The sequence below is a fragment of the Mangifera indica genome, chromosome 15 (genome assembly GCF_011075055.1).
Source record: "Mangifera indica cultivar Alphonso chromosome 15, CATAS_Mindica_2.1, whole genome shotgun sequence".
In the NCBI taxonomy this organism is placed as follows: Eukaryota; Viridiplantae; Streptophyta; class Magnoliopsida; order Sapindales; family Anacardiaceae; genus Mangifera; species Mangifera indica.
In genome coordinates, this window is record NC_058151.1 from 4,795,561 (window position 1) to 4,816,653 (window position 21,093).

General features: G+C 30.3%; 1 protein-coding gene and 1 pseudogene across 1 annotated transcript; both read right to left on the bottom strand.

Annotated features, from left to right (window-relative positions):
* Positions 1-8,085: 8,085 nt before the first annotated feature.
* LOC123197453 (G-type lectin S-receptor-like serine/threonine-protein kinase SD3-1) lies at positions 8,086-11,010 on the bottom strand. The gene has a single exon (XM_044611767.1). It carries the CDS (start codon positions 10,466-10,468, stop codon positions 8,162-8,164), a length of 2,307 nt encoding a protein of 768 aa, XP_044467702.1. The 5' UTR covers positions 10,469-11,010; the 3' UTR covers positions 8,086-8,161.
* Positions 11,011-20,091: 9,081 nt separating this feature from the next.
* Positions 20,092-20,559, bottom strand: LOC123198091 (annotated as a pseudogene).
* Between the last annotated feature and the right edge of the window lie 534 nt (positions 20,560-21,093).

Sequence of the window (21,093 nt, forward strand, 5' to 3'; positions counted from 1 at the left end):
TTGACTCGAATTTGTAGCTTAGATTTATTGTTTGGATATGTGATTCAAATTCGTGGTTTGAATTTATGGCTCATTGATAAAACAATGTCATTTAATAATTATTTAACATAATTTGAATCGAGTCATGCACCAAGTTCAAACCAAATAGACCCGTCTATCTAGCTCGCTAGTTAAATCAAATCAAACTCTCTATAACTCGAGTTCAGTTCGGTTTTAAAATGAGTTGAACCTTTTAATTCTAGTTCATATTCGAAGTAAATAAATTCAAACTGAGCTTAGTCGGCTTTTGAGTTTGAGTCAACTCTGTTCAAATCCAACTCTAGGTGAAATATTAGAATTTTTAAAGAAAAGTTTTGGATTTGAATCTTTATCATATTTGTGAAACCGTCTAATTAATTATTTAAAAAAAAAACATCAATCACACTTTTTTACTCAAAATCTAATATTGTTAATGGAAAGTAAACTCTTACATAGGTATAGAAACTAATATCACCATATTACCTTTGTTTGCTTGACTTATGTTATTAATTATTTTAAAACATGGCAAATGATTGAAATATCTTTATTAATTAATTTCTAATTTTATCTCTAAATAATTTGAGAAAAGAGAATGGGGAAAGTCGTTTGAAACAGAAAATAAACTGAGAGGAAGCATAAGAATTTTCAAGTCAAGCTTGCATAAAGCGATATTAGGCATCAAAGAAACTCCTTGGCTCTAAAATGGACGATGAAGTTGATAATGGAACTTACATGCATAATATGATTAAATTGATCGAGAAGACTAAATCTCTTAACTCATAACTGATGAATAACATAATTGTTGACCTTGTTGTTTTGCCTCTACCTATATCTCATAATAAGTTTGTGAATGACTTTTACAAGGATCATAAGGGAGAATTCATGAATAGTATGTTGAGGATGTTGATGGCTATTGAGGTACATATTAAAATGGCTAAGTTAGAGGAAGCTGACATGAAGAAAGAAAACGAAAGAAGCAAGGCCAATGCAACCAAATTTAAATCTAATTCTCTGCTTATGTCCCAAGATGCACTTAACCCCACTCATGGTGTGGATAATAGAGGAAAGATAGTTTGCGTGATGTGATGAGTTTGGCCACTAGAGAAAATGTTGTAAAACCTTTTTCATTAACAAAAAGAGGTAGACTGAGTTTTTAACTTCATGTATGATTTAAGATTGTGTCTCTTTTCTTGACCACTTGAGTCATTAAAACAAGATTTAATTCTCATGTTTGTTTTGATGTATAGGAACTAAGATAGAGTATACACTTGTCGGAGGGAAGGTGGGCCTACAGGTCAGATATGCAATACTTGGTGCTCCATTAGTTGTAGGATATTCATTATAGCCCTCGAGCAAAATGACAGAAATAATATAGTTGTAATGTTGATTTATTTTATAAATAAAACTTTTGAATAATTATGAATTATATTTATTTTGTAGAATTCTTAATTACTATGCAAATTCAATTTGTGGATTTGAATGTGACCTTGGCATGAGAGACTTATTCATGGCTAACACTTGAACCTATTCAATGTTTATTGAGTAATGAGTGTTAGATACGTCTTTTAGACAAGATGCCTACGTTAACCTATCACTGTGAACAATGAGAAGGATATTCAACTGATGAGCATCATCTTAGCGATAAACACCAGTTATCAAAAGTTTTTTCCAAAGTTAACCATTATGTTTTCATTTGGTTTATTGATAATGTCAATTAATATAATTTGTAAATCTCCATATATATAAATGTGAATCTCCTAACGAAATTTGAGGAATTTGAGAATGAAACACAAAATTAAATGATAGAAGTATTCGATTGTTTAGGTTAACCTAAAAAGATTAATATTTAACCATGAAGTTCAAATAAATGTTTGAGGTGTAATAGGAGTCAATCTACCCATCGTGTACTAAAGATATACCTTAGAGAGTGCAACCCACACAATTACAATATTTTGTTTAAAGTTTAGATGTTGAACACTATATGTGTTATATGAATTAGGTCAAAACCTAACTATCTATTTGACTATGGTAATGGCACTAATGTTAAGTAATTAAAATGAATTAGTTGAACCATAAATCAAATAGATATATCTTGTGGGGTATCTTGGAAAGAAAATAAGGATATTGTTTCTTGAGTTCAAATAAGTTTTAAAACTTGTAGCGGAGGTTCATTTAAAGATCATGTTCTCTAGACAAACTTATGGGAGAAAGAAAGAACTCAATTGAGTTCTAATCCATAAGATAAAATAGACATTGAATAGAAGATATGTCATAAGATGGTTTATCGTGGTAAGAAGGTCACTCAAGCATGAAGTAAGACACCTTAGTACCCAAGAATGACATAGGTATGGTGACATACATCATGAGTGCACAAGAATAGTGTTTTTCTCATGACTTTTGATAGGAACACACTAATAATTTGTTATAATAAAACATAAACCTACAATGACATTGAATAAATTCATATGCGTTTGAGGTTGCTACATACCATTTATACAAAGTTTGACACACAATTCTCAATAACCAACCTGTTAGATGAGCTGGTTGAATATGTTAGTTGATAAGAGTTCATTTTTATGAACCCAAACAAACTTTGAGAAATTGGAACATTCTTTTAGACAAAAACCATAAAAGTTTTTGGTTTTATTAAAATAAATAAGAATCATGTGTACACGAAAATACAAAGTGAGAGCGCAATAGTATTTCTTATATTATATTCCGGGAATTTATTAAGTATTAGAAATAAGTCACCACACTTGCATATGGTAAAAACTTGGTTATTTAAGTGATTCTTCATAAAACACTTAGAAAAGGTAGTTTATATCCTTTCGTTCTTCTTGTTGGATGAATAGATTACTAAATTTAAGTTAGAGTGTATATATGAACAAAATGTTGAAGATAGTCAACATAAAAGAATCTAAAATGATTACTTATGTCATTTGATATATGTCTCTCTTCGGACTATGTGTGACATAAAAGTAATGAGAGACAAGATGATTTGAGTTTTAGTAGCACCAACTATCAAAATTGTCATGTACACCATGTTATACACTCAGATTGATCTCTTAGATGTTGCAAGCACCTTAGGAAGACATCAATCTAGTCTAAGTTGGTGTCTTTGGACAATCATTATAAAAAGTGTCCTTATATTCTTGAGTAGGAATGTAGATACTTTCTTGGTTTATAAAAAAATATAGAAACATTACTTGAGGAAATAGTGATGTTAATCAAGGTTTATTTAAATATCAAGTCATATGAATAAGTCTAACATAGTAAGTTTCACATTAGAAACTGAGCATGAGACATTGAGAATGCAAGACCTTAAAAGGTGTGTTAAATCATGGAGTTCAATCTTGAATTTATTATGACTTCAAACATAGATGATTCAGTATGGTAGTATTGAGCCATAACCTTGATTACGAAGTCAAGGTCTCACCGTGTGATTTAGTCACATACTTAAGGGTTTCACTTTAGTAAAAAAATGTTAATCAAAGAAAAGATTGTGGATTGGAATATTGTTGACATTTGTAAATGCTCAATTGCAACATAAGAAATGGTGGGCAAGTACTCAAAAGGGTTTTGTGGCTTACGGAGAATTAAAACATATACACATCATCACAATAAAAAATTGGAAAAAGTATGTGACCTCATACTCGATGAGTAATTAAAGGTGGTGGTAGAAAAAAGATATAAATTAGGGATAGATTTGTTAAAGAAAAAAGCTCATTAATGGGTTGTGCCAATAGCGGTTGTCTTAAGTTTTCAATTTATTTCAATTAAAGCCTATAAAACTTAAGCCTTTATAATTAAATAAACAAGTTAATTAAACAAACACTTGAAACCCAAAAATAGAATCTTTTTTTTTTTTTTTCTAAAGAAGTTATTTTTGTTGGGAAAGAAAATATTGATTACAATTAGCAAATTGTGTATTGTGCAATGGATTTAGAAAATTGACATAGGCGAGATTGTGAGGTCTCTCTCAAAGTCATTTTCATGAGCTTGCTTTGGATATGAAATAAGCACAAGTTCTATTTTCACAAACACAATCACTTGAATGTATTCTTCACTAAGACAAAACAAATAAAGAATATGGTCCCTACCTTTTATTTTCTAAGTTTTTGGGAATTTCCTTTATTTTTTTCTCTTTTTTTTTTCTGCTTTGATCTCTAAAATTAACTTCAAAAATATACAAAATACTCGAATCTTAATCTGTTTACTCAAAGCAATATTTTCTCGATCAATTTCGATAATATTTTGTTTAATTTGGAAATAAAAAAAGAAATAGGGAGAGGAAAAAGAAAATAAAAGAAAGGGACAATTGTTACTTTCATTAATAATAATAAGATGCTAAAATTGACGCTTATCTTGAACACATTGTGGTGGGAATCTGACATGGGAATTTGGCCGGCTTAGGTGGCTCCCTATCAAGGGGACCAAGGTGGGCCATTCGATTGAATCATGGACACTTGGCATTGTTTTGTTGAGTTGACGGCGTCAATCAAAAGACTAATTTTTAGTGTTCGGTTGTGGACTTTCCTACAAAATATATTTTAATTTGGATATTGGAGAAGGCCTATTGTTTTTCACTCCCCCTTTTCTTTGGGCCAAAATCTTGACAAATGTGATGATCTGGGCCGTCCAATAATTCACATACAGACAAGTACTATAACAATTCGTATGTTAGTGGCTATTATTTTTCTTCTTTTTCTTTTTAATTTTCTGTTTACAGAATTAAAATATAATTTATAAATTTAGAAATAGAAAAAATTAATTAAAAAAAAAACATATCAATTATCAAATGATTATAATAATGGAAGTGATGAATAGATGGAAAATTGAAGTTGTGTACTTGTACGTGTGAGCCCATCTCTTTGGGCAATGAAATGAATTTGGGCCTTTGCTAATTAAACTTTTCATGTACATTTATTAGAAAAATAAACTTGAGTAAAACAATTTTATGTATAAATATTAACGTATCATTATATAATTAGATAATTAAAAATTAAAATAAAATAATATTTAATTATATAATAATATATCGTTATTTATATATAAAGTTTATGTATATAGTTTTATTAGTATGCCACTTAGTCATTCAAATGATTATGTATGTACACATATTTTAAGTATATAATTGAGTACATAAATAATATATTATTATATTATTGAATGTTATGTTATAGTTAATTCAAAATTATATATAAGTTCTAATCACTCAAATTATATGTATAAGATCTCCTTTGATCCGAGAGACATGTTTGGATCTCATTTTTGTAAGTTTCATGTCTAATTTCCATTGCGAATTTAAGTTATAGGCATTGAGATCCACTTTCACATGTGTCGTTCATCTATGCAAAAAGGTGAAGAGTTTCTAGAGGTTTATTTGTGCTTCAAAATTTGGGGGCAATTATTATGTTGTTAGACTTTGTCTTAATTAAATATATAAGAGTAACACTGAAGAAGAGACCAACTATATGATAAAAAACTAGATGTATTACTTGTACATAAATTGACCCAAAGAGTGAGTAAAAGCCCAATAAAAATAATAAAATTGTTTCAATTATTTTTAATATTTTCTCAATATGTTATTCTAGTCTTCTACTTTTACGAAGTCACGTTCCAGATTTGTTATCTATCATTAACAAGATAATATAATTATCGCTTATTTTAATCGAATAACGTGATCAACAACTATAATTTAAATATCTATATCTAGTGTATTAGATTCTAGACATGTCTAATTATGTAATTATTTAATTATTCTTTTCTCTTGTCTTACAAATTTAAGTGTAATCACTATTGTTACTATGTCAAATTCACATTAGAGAACTTAATAGAATAATAATGGACATAGTCTTTAAAAAATTCTATTAATAATTATTTACTTACCTAAGACCACGCCACTATTTTTACATATTTCTCAGTGACAAAAGAAGGGTCCCTTATGTAATTTTATTTTTAGAGAAGAATCAATCCTATACCATGCCAAATTACATATAAAGGAATCCAATCCAAGCGTAAAGTCCAAAATAACACTTAGTGAGTGTCGTTATTTTCAAGGTTTTGATTAGGGCATGAGATAAGAATAAAAAAATAATATATGGTCCTCATTATGCGATTTCGATAGAGTTTGAGATTACTTTGATGCACCTAAGTCAAGCTTTCTGAATTGACCCATAAAATCACTTGCAGGCATAAAAAAAAAAAAAAAAAATTAGAAATACCCACAAAGGAAAAAGATATTAGTCTCTCTCTCTCTCTCTCTGTTATTTGGTTTGGGAATTTAAAGGAGAGTCAATTCATTACTCGATTCTCTAGAATTGCTATATTTGTCTTCATCAATAATTTTAGATTTGAATGTGGAGGCAAAGTTTGGATACATGAAATGAGTAGTCTAGCAAGGGACAAATTAACAAAGTAATTATGAAGTAGTGAATTATAGTCATAGGTTAATGGCATTAGTCGTAACATGATTGATAATATGCCCATTAATTAATTAATTATTCATCTTTTAAAAAGTTCTATTTTCAAAAAGTAATTACTTTTTTTTTTTTCCTTCCTGAATAATATTAACTTGTTTGATTTTAAGATTAATAAAATTAATAAAATATTAAAATTTTTATAAAAATAATTTAAATTTGAGTTTTTATCATATTTATAAAATCTTAATTTACTCATTATAATAATAATAATTATAAATTCAATTATTAGTTAAAATATAAGGGAAATTCTGAATACCATCACTAAATCTAACTCATTTTTATTCGTCTTTATTAACAAAGAATGATGATATAATCAAGATAAGCTTAGATTATGCATTTTTTTATGAATTCAAGCATATAATAAAATAATGTAATAGCTGAAAAGCTTTGGATTCTATTTGTAGTTGTCTTGTCAAATAAAAAAGTTTGGGCGATTGTGAAGGTAAAATCATTATTACCATAATCCCCCTTAATAATTTTTATACTAAAATGAGTGATGAGAGATGAGCATCACATATATATTTTTGAAACAATTCAAAAACTTAAATATTTATTTATAAATTTATTAATATTAATTTTTTTATTAAAAATAAAAATAAAAATGTTATTTTATTATTAAACTTTAAAAATTTATATCATTATTTCTATTTCAATTTTAAAAATTAACAAATTTTCATTGTTATCATTTTATCACAAAGACAAAGTCTTCATCATCATCAAAATGAATTAAACGATTCGTCATTTGGACGATGAATGATTGGTCATTCAAATAAAACCTTTGTTATCGACGGATTGCATTAATAAGATGCTATTGTCCATTGTTAATAGCAAAGGAAGAAAATAACTCGATTAGAGCCGATCGCCAGAAAATTGAAGGAGGATTTTGAAATCTTACAGAGAAAATTGATTTTTTTTAAAACTTAATATTGAAAAAAATTATTAGTTTTCTAAACTAAAGAAATGAAGAATGATAAATGACGATTTTACTTTTATTTTTAAAAGAAAATTTTAATAATAGTTAATCTATAAGTAGATATTTAAATTTTTTAAATTTTACAGATGTATATTTATTTTTATATTAAAATTTAGGTAAGGGGTAGTCTTTTGCCCTATAATTTTTTTAATTTTATAATCTCATATTATTATATATTAAAATTTCATTCTTTGTCAGAAGAGCTTCTCAAGCAAAGTCCACATAGACCTGTTGATCCACGTGAATTGCTTTCTTTAAACATATATTAAAACCTGTTGCTGTTTAATTTATAGTTGCCCCTGAAGAAATGTCAACATGTAAAGTCAGTGGATAGAATATTTAATTTCTTCCTGTAGTAGAAGAGCTACTTTATTTGCATGGCTCCTTAGTCCTTCTACCTACCTTCGTTTCTTTATTGATTCAAGTGAAAGCTTTGAAGCAAAAGCTAAAGGTTGGAGAATCGTTTCCCTCTACTTTTCTAGAACCCATACCTCATTGTAATTTTCATTTCATTTTATTGATTTATTTTATTGATTTGTATTTGATTAAGCTTGTTTTATCAACCATCATTTGATTGAAAAAAAGAAAAAGGAAAAGACTGTACAGGGAAACTGAGGCCAAACTGTCATTACCATTGATAGTTAGTCATAATCACATATAAGTTAAATTTTAGAGGTTCAAATTGGATCTAGTCCTCTAAGGCTGACTCCGATGAGTCATCGTCGTCGTCCAATGACCTTCCACAAGCGAAGGGTGAAGGAGGAGATTCGACATTCGACATGCCATCTAATACCATCACCACCTCACCCATGGAAGGTCTCAAACGTTGATCGGTTTGAAGGCACCAAAATGCAATTCTCAACACACACTCTAGCTCTTGATGATCAATTTCACTATCTATTCTTTCATCAACGATTGTAACTGCATTTCCCTCGCTCCATTGCCTATAAGCCCACTCACAAACATTTTCAACTTCTTGACATCTGCCGCTCACTAGAATCAACACCATCTTCCCAAAATCTTCCACATCTTTTGCTGCCGGGGCAAAATTGAATGATGCTTCACCATGAAATATACCAAGGCCAAATTCAGTGACTTTCACCTCAAACTCTTCATCCAACACTACATTTTCACATTTCAGATTCCCATGGCTTACAAACTCCCTGCACTCAGTATGCAAATAACAAAGCGCCCTTGCCACGGATGAGCATATGTTGACTCTCTTTTTCCAGCTCAGTTTCTTACACAGTTTGGAATCTTGTATATATTTTTCTAGAGAACCATTGTTGGCAAATTCATAGACAAGATATCTGTGACTCAACTCGCAACAATAACCCTCCAGCTTGATGAGGTTTTTGTGATGAATGTTCCCTATCTTCGACACTGCACTTCGAAACTTTCTCTCTGCTATAGTTGCATCCATCTTCTTTATAACAATTGCCTGGTTGTTTGCTTGCATGCCTTTGAACATCTTTGGCCCTATTTGGTACTTGAAGTTTGCTGAAAGCTCATTGATTTTACTGAAGGATAACATAACCAAACCCTTTGAGTTAGAGCTTGTAAAAGCTAATGCAGCTTTCCTCTTAATGGACTTTCTTCTTCTGTAAAGGAAAATTCCAACCCCAAACTGAATGACAATAAATACAACTACTGTGCCTGAAGCTGCCCCAATTAGACAAGGAATGCAAAGCCTGTAAGATTGTATGAGTCGATAAGTTGGTGGGGACTTCATTGTGAAATTGAATTTAGCAGCATATGGATCTGAATGCAAACACTTCCTAGTGAAGGATACAGAACTAATTGAGGGGTCTGCATAACCACTAATGTACTGAGTTGCTATCATTCGGCATTGTGCAGTCGAATTATTTGTGAAGGTTACAGCAGTACATTGTGGATTGCGAATGCACGCCAGTTTACATTGCTGTAAACTTGACTGAAAAATTGAATCATTTGCTGGGAAAATTCCATAAAGTAACATGTGCTCATATTCAACCAAATCAGCACCAGAATTGCATTCCTGTGGATTTGGAAACAAGCATTTTGTGCTGGCAACAGGTGTGGACTTAAACAGGCATTGACAGTCAGGGGAATCGGATGCATTGAACACACAAATGCCCTGCTCACCACAGGTTGCAAAGACATTGCACTGATTTTCAACAGCTTGCCACACTGATCTCCATGACTGTGAAGCCTCTACCCATGAATACAACCGCAGATTACCATCTGCATTGAGCCTGAGAAACCGGAATCTGACAGAATCACCATGATCCTCTCCGAAGGCAGACCAAACAGGCTGCAAATTTTGATCCATAAGTTGAAAGGTTCCATTCAAGGTGAGAACAGCACTGAGATTCAAATGGGAAGGGCTTCCACTTTGCCAATAAGCAATACTATCCCATCTTAGTAATAATTGTCCCAGAGAATTCATGTACAGACAATAGGAACTTGACCGGCGATCTATTGTAGCAGGCCTGAGTGTACGAAAGAAGGATAATTTCTGCCCGGGAAGAAGTGTATCCGATGGAGTATCAAAGCTTTGCCAAACCACATCTTTCCCCTCATTTATCAAAACAAAATTGCCATCATCTTGAAGGATAGCTGAAGCAACACACAATTGGCTTGTTTTGGTTGTCCATACAGTGAATCCCTTTGAGGAGTCAAATAAAACCAGTTCCCCATTTTGTGAAAGCTGAAAATAAGACTGGTCACCAACAGTGGCATCACCTCCAGCAACCCAAACTACAGTTTGTTTGGCAGGAGGAATCAATTTGGAATTGTAACGAATCCCAACACTAAACTGGTTAGGCTGATCAGAACAATTGAAGAATCCAAGTGCAAAATCACCGTTAGAAGAGAACCAAAAATCATTTTCCACAACGGAAAGTTTTGAACCCAAGGGAACTTGTGAAACTACAACTCTAAATAGCAACAACCACCCAATAGAGATACACAGGAGGAAAGGTGAATGAAGGAAGAATGACTCCTGTTGAAGCATATTTGAATATGCTTAAAAAGCAACCAAACAACACTGAACACTCAAAACTTCTGCATCAGATCAGCACATTCAGGCAATAAACATGTGGGGAGCAAGCATAATAAGATAAACTTGTTGCAATGACAACTTCAATGCAAATGAAAGATATGAAACACATTTCAATATTAACTAGGCAAGAACAGACTGAGACATTGAAATTTAAAGAATTCAGTGATTAAAATCAAAGAAAGAGCACTGAAATAAATAAAAATGGACAAAAAAACAATTCAAGAGGCAACCAAACATTCACAACTTTGGCACCTGAAAAGACACTCAAGCCACTGGAAATTGAAGAAGCCAGCACAGAATACCCTCTTGACAATAATAAAAAACTCTTATGCTCACTTTTGGGCCCAAAACCAAATCGACATCATAAAATATAAGCATCTAAAAATTTACCCAAGCAGCCAACAGTTTAAAGAGTAATCGATGAAGCAACATGGAATAGCATATAAATTTGACTTAACGATGCTTGGTGACATGAATGACCTGTGATTGAAGAAAAAAAAAAAAATGGAAATTCTCTTTATTATCAAGTAAACTTAAAAAAACAAAAAAAAAAGGATATTGGAATTCAAAGTTAGAAACTTTCAAGCACATGGGACCCAAATAGGCCAGCGATTAATAATGGGGGCCATCAAGTCACTTTCAGAAATCGATAAAGTAGACTCCAGACACTGATACTGCAGACCAATTTGGATTGAAGTTAAAAACTGCTAGTTTTACACGTATGAACTGGGCAACAATCCACCTAGTCAAAGATGAACCTGTTTTTCTTCTTTTATTTAGAGTTAAAAAAAACAAGAAAAAAGAAGAAGAGGGCCAAGCTCTAAACTTTCTGGAAAATACTTTCTCGAAGAAAATGAACATCCCACGTGTGAAGGAAAGCAAATAAACAGTGCATAAAGGTAAATAAAAACTAAGTATATAATTTTTAAGTATAAATAATAATATATCTTCGTATAATTATATTTTATTTTATTTTTAATTTTAATTTTTTAATTATATAATAACATAATTATTATTTATGTATTCAATACTATTATAAAAAAAGAGAGACAATGTTAGTTGTTTGTCAATATGTTTAAATATATAAATAATTTTTCATCGTATAATTAAGTATTAATTTATATTTAATTTAAAATTATTTTTTTATATATTAACACATAATTTGAATATTAAATTAAAATTTCAAAATTATATACTTATAACATTTTTCATTATTTATACATGCCAACATAATTTTAATTTATATTTAATAATTTTTTAAATAATAATATTATTAATAATAAAAAATTATTTAGAAAAAACAGATTTTAGTAAGTTTCCTTTTCTAACTAGAATCATATCGCCACTAAACTCATTCCTACAAATGAATTATTTTTTAATTTCAATTTTTCATATATTTTCTTTTATTATTTTATTATTTTATTTGTTTGAGTTTCGACGCATAATATTGAACACTGCTCATTTAATTTTTTATATTATATTAATTTCTTCCAAATAAAACTTGAATACAATGGTTTTTTTAAAATATAAAAAATTTAAATATAAATCAATATCTTTTTAATTCACCTTTTAATATAAGTTAAAAAGAGTAAAATTATAAGGACAAACTATATAAATTACTATGATAGTAAAAAAATTAAATAATTTTGTGTAATTAAAAATAAATTAATAAAAAATAATTGTATATATAATTTTTCATGATAAAAAAATTTGTGGACACAAATGATTATCATTATCAAAGCTTAATGACTATGCAGGGGTCTAAATCCAAGTGTAATTAATTAATTAATATAGTCAACATAGGCGGATTCAATTTCAACCAAGGCCTGTCAGGGCCCACTGAAAAAATTTGAAGTGACCCGAATTGGTTTGACACAAAAAATGTGAGTCCTGTTGGTGCATGGACTTAGATTGTGTCTTAGACCATAGGATAGGGCCTACAAATCGATCCGGTGCTGATATATTGAAACTATGAAAAATTATAAAAAATAAAAAATAATTAAATATTAATTAAAAATTAAAAAACATTAAAAATTATAATTTAATGGATTGCTCCATCAAAATACGTGAATTGACTCGTTAAGGCTCCACAGAAACATAAGCCTTAGCACCTTGAGTCATGCTCCAAACCTGAATTTTTGTCAAAATGACCCAATATGAAGGCACCAAATGACAAGCCTTGATCAGACCTAATACGTGGGTTCAATGAATCGCATGAGATCAATTTTAATATAGTCTAGTCCGACCAAGGATCGCCTCTAATTTTAACTAAGTCTTTGAATTGATTGAATGTTGGATTGTTCTTCCGATAAATACCCCTAAGTTGCACATTTTACAATATCTTATATTTATACAATTGTCTAACTTAATCAAATATAATTTTACTTATATCCCTAATTTTTTTTTAATTAAAACTCTTTTATCCATTATTTCATTTTTAAATCATAAAATTAAAAAATCATTATTACATACATATAAGAATATTAATTTGAACTTTAAGTTTTGTTATATTGAACATCACAATAATAGTGTTGTTGAATGTTTAAGAGTAGTTAAACTAGATATCGTATGCTATAAGAGTAAACAAGATAAAGGGGTTAGGTCGACATGCAACTTGACAAAGATCCTTGATTTTTAGTCTAGCCTGCCAAAGTACAACTCGCTATTGTAGCAAATTGTGCTAGGCCCACGGGTTATCTAGATTGTGCTGCCAGCCTAGAGTTTAGGTTCGTGAATTGGCCTAACATGTTCCATTATTGTAACGAACCGTTTCAAAAAAAGTAATTTTTTTTTCAAAATTTTATAACATTCTGCAGGTGGTGAACATCTTCTATCAGTCCAGGCCAACAACCGACCATTAGACTCCAAAATGTTTTAATTTTTAAAATTTTTTTCCTATATAAACCTCCTCCCCCTCCCAAAAATCATACAATCTCAACTCAGTTCTTATTCTCAATCTCACAATCTCTCAACAATTTCATTCATCAGTCTCTTATTTTCAAACTCTCTCAATTCTTAATCAATATATGTTTACGTATAACAATTTAGTTTTCGTTTGTGTTACAATTTTTTCAATTATTATTTTTCATTTAATTGAAAATTACAAATGGATTCAAACTTAAATGAGTTTAATCCATTTGAATACTTTGGAGGTGATGATATTGTTGATGAAACATCTAATGCATTGACATGTGAAGGTGTGTCAATCTCGATGGGAAAAAAAAGAAAACAAAAATCGATAGTGTGAGACCACTTCAATCAAATAGGATAAACGAATGAAGGTAGATTAATCCGACGGGTAATATGCAAACACTGTAGTTCTTGTTTGACATGTACCAATTCAAGCAACACCGATTATCTTTGTTGTTATATTAATGAATATTATAAAAAGATTCCACACGACATAAAAGGACAACAACAAATTACCTTCAGTAGATCACGATCGATTAGCGACTTTAGTGCAATAGGTGGTCTAAGCGATTTAGGGCACGTTGGAGAAATGACGAATTTCATTTACTATCAACAAAAAATAAGAGACTATATGACATGTATGTTGTATCTTCTGACTAACTTTTGGTTCAGACATATAGACATTACGTATATGGTCACTTTTGTGCAAAGGTAAGGAAGATGTAAGTTAGCGTTTAAATTATGGTGAGTTTTATAATTATATTAATATTGATCATTATCTTGAAATTATGAATCAATATGGTGACAAATTCGATGTTTTAGCATAGTGAAAAACACATCAAGACACTTATCTTATGTTTTCTGTCATGACATGTGATCTACTAATACCACTGGTGTCTATTTTAGCATCAGAATTAACTTTTAGTGCAAGTAGATGCATGTTGGATAATGAACGATCAAACCTATACTCTGACATAGTTGAGATGATCAAATGTATGAAAGATTAGGTGACAACAAACTTCAAATTACAAAATTGGGTTGTAAAAGATATATTTGAAGAATTCAAAAATTTAGATATTGAAGATGACTCATAAATTGAACTTTTATTTGTATATTGTGTAATAATGTACGTGAATTGATTTGTATTATCTTTCAATTTTTCCAATCATGTAATCACAATATTCCATCATCACATATAAAAGATTATCAATAAAAATTTTGAGGTACTGTTTTCGGTTTTAGTAAGTTGAAAATGATTTTTATTTCATTTTATATAATTATTAAAATAAAAATATTTTATTATTTATTTAACGGGCCGACCTGTTAAAGGTTTAGCATGACACGACCCCTTAAAGAATGGGTCATGTCATAAGCCTTAGTATGGATTGACTTGACTTACAAGGCTTGCTACTATATGAGTGTTGGCCTGACACAACTCTAGACACGGTGAGCCACGCTGAAGCAAGCTTGGCCCAACTTGACATGGGCTATTGTTGTGTTTATATAGGAGTAAAAAAGAGCTAAGCAAAGTACCACTTAATTAAAGCTTGACTTCATGGAACAAGGGAAGAGCTTGAACTTAAATTCATTAATCCACATAAGGTTAGAAGCACATTCTAATGGGTCTTGGATGATGTCTTAGGTTTTACTATGTTACAGGTTAACAAGACCTATAATTTGGTAGGCCATGGTCCAACATGGCTTATGGGCACAACTGTTTGCATCGAATATGACCCGACATGACTCATAGGTGTCTATACTACAATTATTCTTTAATTTCATTAATTCCGCACTTTTTCTAGGCAAATAATTCAATTATAAGATTTGGATCTACATGGCTTATGCACACACATGTTAGCATGCAACATCAAATGTCATATTAATCCAATAGAATCATAATAAAACATAGATAAGATATTCACACAGGATTGTCTATATAACCTTTAATAAATAAAAGCAATATGAAATAAAATTCTTACCACTATAACAAATATTCAATTTAGAGAAAATTTTAATTTTGTCTCAAAATATTATTTTTAGAGACAATATTAAGATTTCATCCCAAAACATCTCACCAGACACAAACTTAGTAGGTTTACCTTCAAGTTTTCAACTTCAGTTGTTATTAATCTTTTCAGTATCTTGACCTATGAGACAAGGGTTTTTTCAATGACAAAGGGAGCTCCCTTAATGGCTTTTTGTTCCACCTCTCGTTCTTTGGTAGTTGTAGCATTAGCTTCAAACCAAATATAAGCTAGTAGCAAACTAAGATAGAAACATTCAAACATGAGCATACAACATTTTTTATCATTAGTTCATCACATGATGAAGTAAAACCCCAAACTTATTCTAAAATTGCCTAAGTATCCCTAAACACATAGGCAATGGTGTTACAATTTATCAAGTATTATCTAATATTTTTTTATAAATATAAAAATAATGATTGTATTTTTAATTATTTCATATTAGATGTATATGTCATTCAATGAATTTAATAGCTTAAAAGGGTTTAAGCTTAGTGAAAGATCAAATAACATTAGTTATACATGTCATCGCTTACATTTCACTATCCCTATCATGCACATAAATATATCATAATTGGTGTAAACAAATGAGGCTAAAAAGAAAGAAATTAAAAGTTGAAGTTAAAACTAGGTGGAATTCAAGAAATCTTATGTTAAAACATGTGGAGAGTATGAAGTAGCTATAATATGTTTTTTCAATACCTAACCAAAAGATTATGATAACTCACTTTTTTTAATTGAATATGATTGGAACATTGCCAATGCTTTAATGAACATGTTAGAGCCCCTGAAGACTTCCATTAATTAGAGCTCAGGTATGTATTTCTTACCACATGTTTAATTTTATATAGTATGGTAGATATTAATGATTTTTTTTAAAGAATATATGTATCATAATGTTTTTCAAGAAATTTTTAGACAAATGGAAAATAAATTTAAAAATATTAGAAATGTGTACTGGTAGTTTTTGCTACAACCACCGATTTAGATCTTAGGGCTAAGGAGTACAAAACTATTTAAATTTTATAAATGAAAATTTGTTACAAACAAACACTAATAGAATAGAAGATATTCAAGATTTTTTATTTGAAATGTATAATATTTATGAACATAAATATGAAAGGACGTCATATACTCTCGAATTGGAGGAAAGTTTAGTTGGTTCAAGCATATAGACTTTACATATATGGTCAATCTTGTGCAAATGTAAACAACATGTAAGTTAGAGTTCAAATTATGGTGAGTTTTATAATTATATTAATATTGACCACTATCTTGAAATTATGAATCAATATGGTGATAAATTCTATGTTTTCACATAGTGGAAAACACATCAAGACACTTATTTTTTGCTTTCTGCCATGACATATGATCTACTAATGTCATTGGTGTTTACTGTAGCATCAAAATTAGCTTTTAGTGCAAGTAGATGTATATTAAACGATAAGCAATTGAACTTACAATTTAACATGGTCGAGATAATCATGTGTATGAAAATTGGGTGATAACGAATTTCAAATTATAAAATTAGGTTGCAGAAGATATATTTGAAGAATTCAAAAATTTAGACGTTAAAGATGACTCATAAATTGAACTTATATTTTTATATTATGTAATAATATAAATGAATTGATTTGTATTATCTTTCAATTTTTCCTATTATGTAATCACGGTATTTCTTTGTCACAAACAAGAGATTATCAATAAAATTTTTACGATGCTGTTTTCAATTTTAGTAAGTTGAAAATGATTTTTATTTCATTTTATATAATTATTAAAATGAAAAAAAATATTTTATTATTTATTTAACGGGTCAACCCGTTAAAGCTCTAGCATGACACGACCTCCTAAAGAATGGGTCGTGTCGTAGGCCTCAGTGTGGGTCGACCTGACCTACAAAGCTCGCCACTATGCAAGCATTGGCCTAACACAACTCGTAAACACGAAGAGTTGCATTGAAGCAAGTTTGGCCCAACTCGACATGGGCTACTGTTGTGTCTATATAGGAGTAAAAAAGAGTTGAACAAAGTACCACTTAACTAAAGCTCGACTTGATGGAATAGGGAAGAGCTCGAACTCAAATTCATTAATCCACAAAGGGTTAGAAACACATTCTTAGGGGTCTTAAATCATGTCCCAAGTCTTATTATGTTATAGGTCGACACGACCAACAATTTGGCAGGCTATGGTCCAACATGGCTTGTGGGCATGACGGTTTGCATTGAATACAATCCGACACGACTCATAGGTCTTTGTACTACAATTATTCTTTAATTTCATTAACTCCACACTTTTTCCAATCAAATAATTCAATTATAAGATTTGGATCTACATGGCTTATGCAAACGCATGTTAGCATGTAGCATCAAATGTTATATTAATCTAATAGAATCATAATAAAACCTAGATAAGATATTTGCACAGGATTGTCTATATAATCTTTAATAAATGAAAACAATATGAAACAAAATTCTTGCTACTACAACAAAAATTCAATTTTAGAATAATTTTAATTTTATCTCAAAATATTATTTTTAATTTCGTTCTAGAATATCCTACTAGGCACTAGCTTAGTAGGTTGACCTTCAAGTTTTCAACTTTAGTTGTTATTGATCTTTCTTATATCTTGACCTATAAATCAAGGGTTTCTTCAATAACAAAGGGAACTTAGTTAATAACTTTCTGTGCCACCTCTCGTTCTTTGATAGGTATAGTATTAACTTCAAATTAGATATATAAGCTAGTAGCAAACTAAGGTAAAACCATTCAAACATGAGCATACAACATTTTTTATCATCAGATCATCACATGATGAAGTAAAACCCCACACTTATTCTAAAATTGTGCGGCCATCCCCAAACACATAGGCAAAAATCACAAGCCATCAACAATAATTCGTAGCTAAAATCAGTAGATGCTATCACTAAAAACCACTGACACAACCTGTTCAATACAGCAACAAAAGGGAGAAAAATCAAATGAACCAACCTAGATAATTAAAAAAGTTAACAAAGACATCTCAACATAAATAATCCTACATATACAAATAAATTATATGAATTTATCTATATAAGTTAAGGTATTAGCATCTAATTTTGTAATTTTGAAATAAAATTAAAAAACAATCATATTATTTAATCAAATGCTACCATTTAAGTTTGTAAAAATAAATTTATATAATTTAATTATACTAATAGTTTTATTCTTTCAAACATGACCCAATAGAATCCACTTGTTATATATATGAAAAAGTAAGCTTCCTTTTTATCAAAGGGTTGGAAAAATAAGTAATACTATATGTACTATTTAAAATACACAAATAGATATATATTTATGTATGTTATTACGTAATTAGATATTACTTTATCTTTAATTTAAAATCACTCAATCATATGATGATACATATTAAATATATATTTATTTATATACTTAAAGTTGTTACGCATAATTTTAGTGTCAAAAAATTTCCAAAAAAAAAAAAAAGGAAAAATTCAAACTTTAAACAAGCCCAAATAACAAATTTTTTTTCTTTCTAATAATGTATAAATCAAGCCTCAACAAAACATAACCCACTCAAGTTTTTATAAACAAAAAATGCGGAAAAAAAAAATCAACATTAAAAAAAAAAACACTATCCTTTTAGCCACACAAGTTCTATAAATGAATCCCTAAAGCCTATCAAAGAAAGCTCAAAACTGCATCTATTGAGCCCCGCGTTTCATCAAATTAAAAAAAAAAAAGCCAATCAATTAATTAAAAACCACAAAATCCTGCCAAAAAATGTGTGCATATATATATATATATATATATATATATATACACACACATACACACATATTGAGAGAGACAAAATACCTATATATATAGTTAGGAGAAGGCTTTCGAAAGAAATTGAATGAAGGGTGAAATAAATAAATAAATAAATAAATAAATATATAAATATATAAATATATATATATATATATATATATATATATATATATATATATATATATATATATATATATATATATATATATATATATATATATATATATATATATATATATATATATATATATACACACACACACGTACATACACGCATATTGAGAGAGACAAAATACCTATATACATAGTTAGGAGAAGGTTTTCGAAAGAAATTGAATGAAGGGTGAAATAAATATCGTAATTGTTGAGAGTGGGACCCCACGCCCTTTCGGATCAGAACCTTGATCTGGCGCCTTCGACCGGCTCGGCCATCTTAGCATGAGACATGGTGCTTGAAAACACGATTTTTATTTTCAGCTTAGTTTAATCCCATTTAATGCTGTGATCATGTGGGGAGATTTTGTTGAACTTAATACTCGAGGAAAGCAGCTGGAAATTCAACAAGAACAAGAGATGTTGATATGAAAATAGAAATACAGTGAATGTGCTATTTGAGCTCAAAGTTTGCTTTGAATTGGCATTAGAAGATGATGCATGGGGTTTTGAGTCTTGATAATATAAAGATAAACCAGAACTTTTATTAATATACAAACTCGATTACACTGCCTCAACTCATTCACACACGATAATGTGCTGAATACATCTGATTTATTCACCTGTTAATCTCCAGATAAAATGCCAGAGCACTGAACTTTATTTCTTCTTCTACAACTACTTCATGCATATTTTAATCTTCCTCTCATCGCCCTGAATCTGATAGGGTGAACGAAATTGACAGCCTTGCATGGGTGAAATGTTGCACATGCGAGGCAATTCACTGGCAGTCTCATAAACTTCCTCTACCTCCTCACCCATAAACTGCCCCTGTTGCTGCTGCTGCCTCACCATTTGCTCCAAATTCTGGCACCTGCAGCTTCTGTCGACTTCCTGCAACTCCTTTCAGCATTGTTTGAAGCAATCTTGTCTCTGGTTACAGCGTCCTCCTTGGCTGCCTTTGATCTCCTGTTGCACGTACATTTGACAGTGCCTGAATCGTTGCTACTGCTCAAACTGTTGTTGGGATGTCTGTCCACGGCTTGAGTTTTCTTCTCCAACCTCCACAGTTGAGAGGGAAACGGAGGCGTTGGCCACCAGGAGGAGGAGTGTGAAGGCAGGTAGGAGGATTATGAGCGTTGCCATTGCCGTTGAGGTTTGAGTGGAGAAAGTTGGGGTGTGATGATGGACTATTTATAGGAGAGTTTCCAGATTCAAATTATAGCTGGTAAGAGTTTATTAACTATGTGTTTGATGGACTAGGACCTAAATTAATATGATGCAATAGTAGCTTGTTTGACTGCAAAAATAGAATCCAAACATGTGTCTACAAAACTTCAAAAAGATAAATTTTTACTACAAAAGCATGAGTTGAGGATTCAAAAAGGCTTATCAGACTCTCAATTATGTAGTCGCATTAAAGTTTCATGGTGGATCTGTGAATACAACTAGCTTATGAAACCTCAACAAAAATTAGGCGAGCCAATGGATTTTACCTTTAATTTTGTTGGTTTTGATCCCAACCCTTTTCTCTAAGCATTTGGGTGAATCCTTTGAAGCCTTCTGGTCAGTAGAAACGTGTCCTAAAAAATGACAATGTTAAACTTAAATCTCATACATTTTGAGAGCCCTCAGTCACTTGTTTATGTTCAACCTAATAGATGTGGTGTTAGTGCTCTT

Coding starts and splice junctions, on each gene's coding strand:
- LOC123197453 (XM_044611767.1), bottom strand. CDS start 10,468: ATGCTTCAACAGGAGTCATTCTTCCTTCATTCACCTTTCCTCCTGTGT.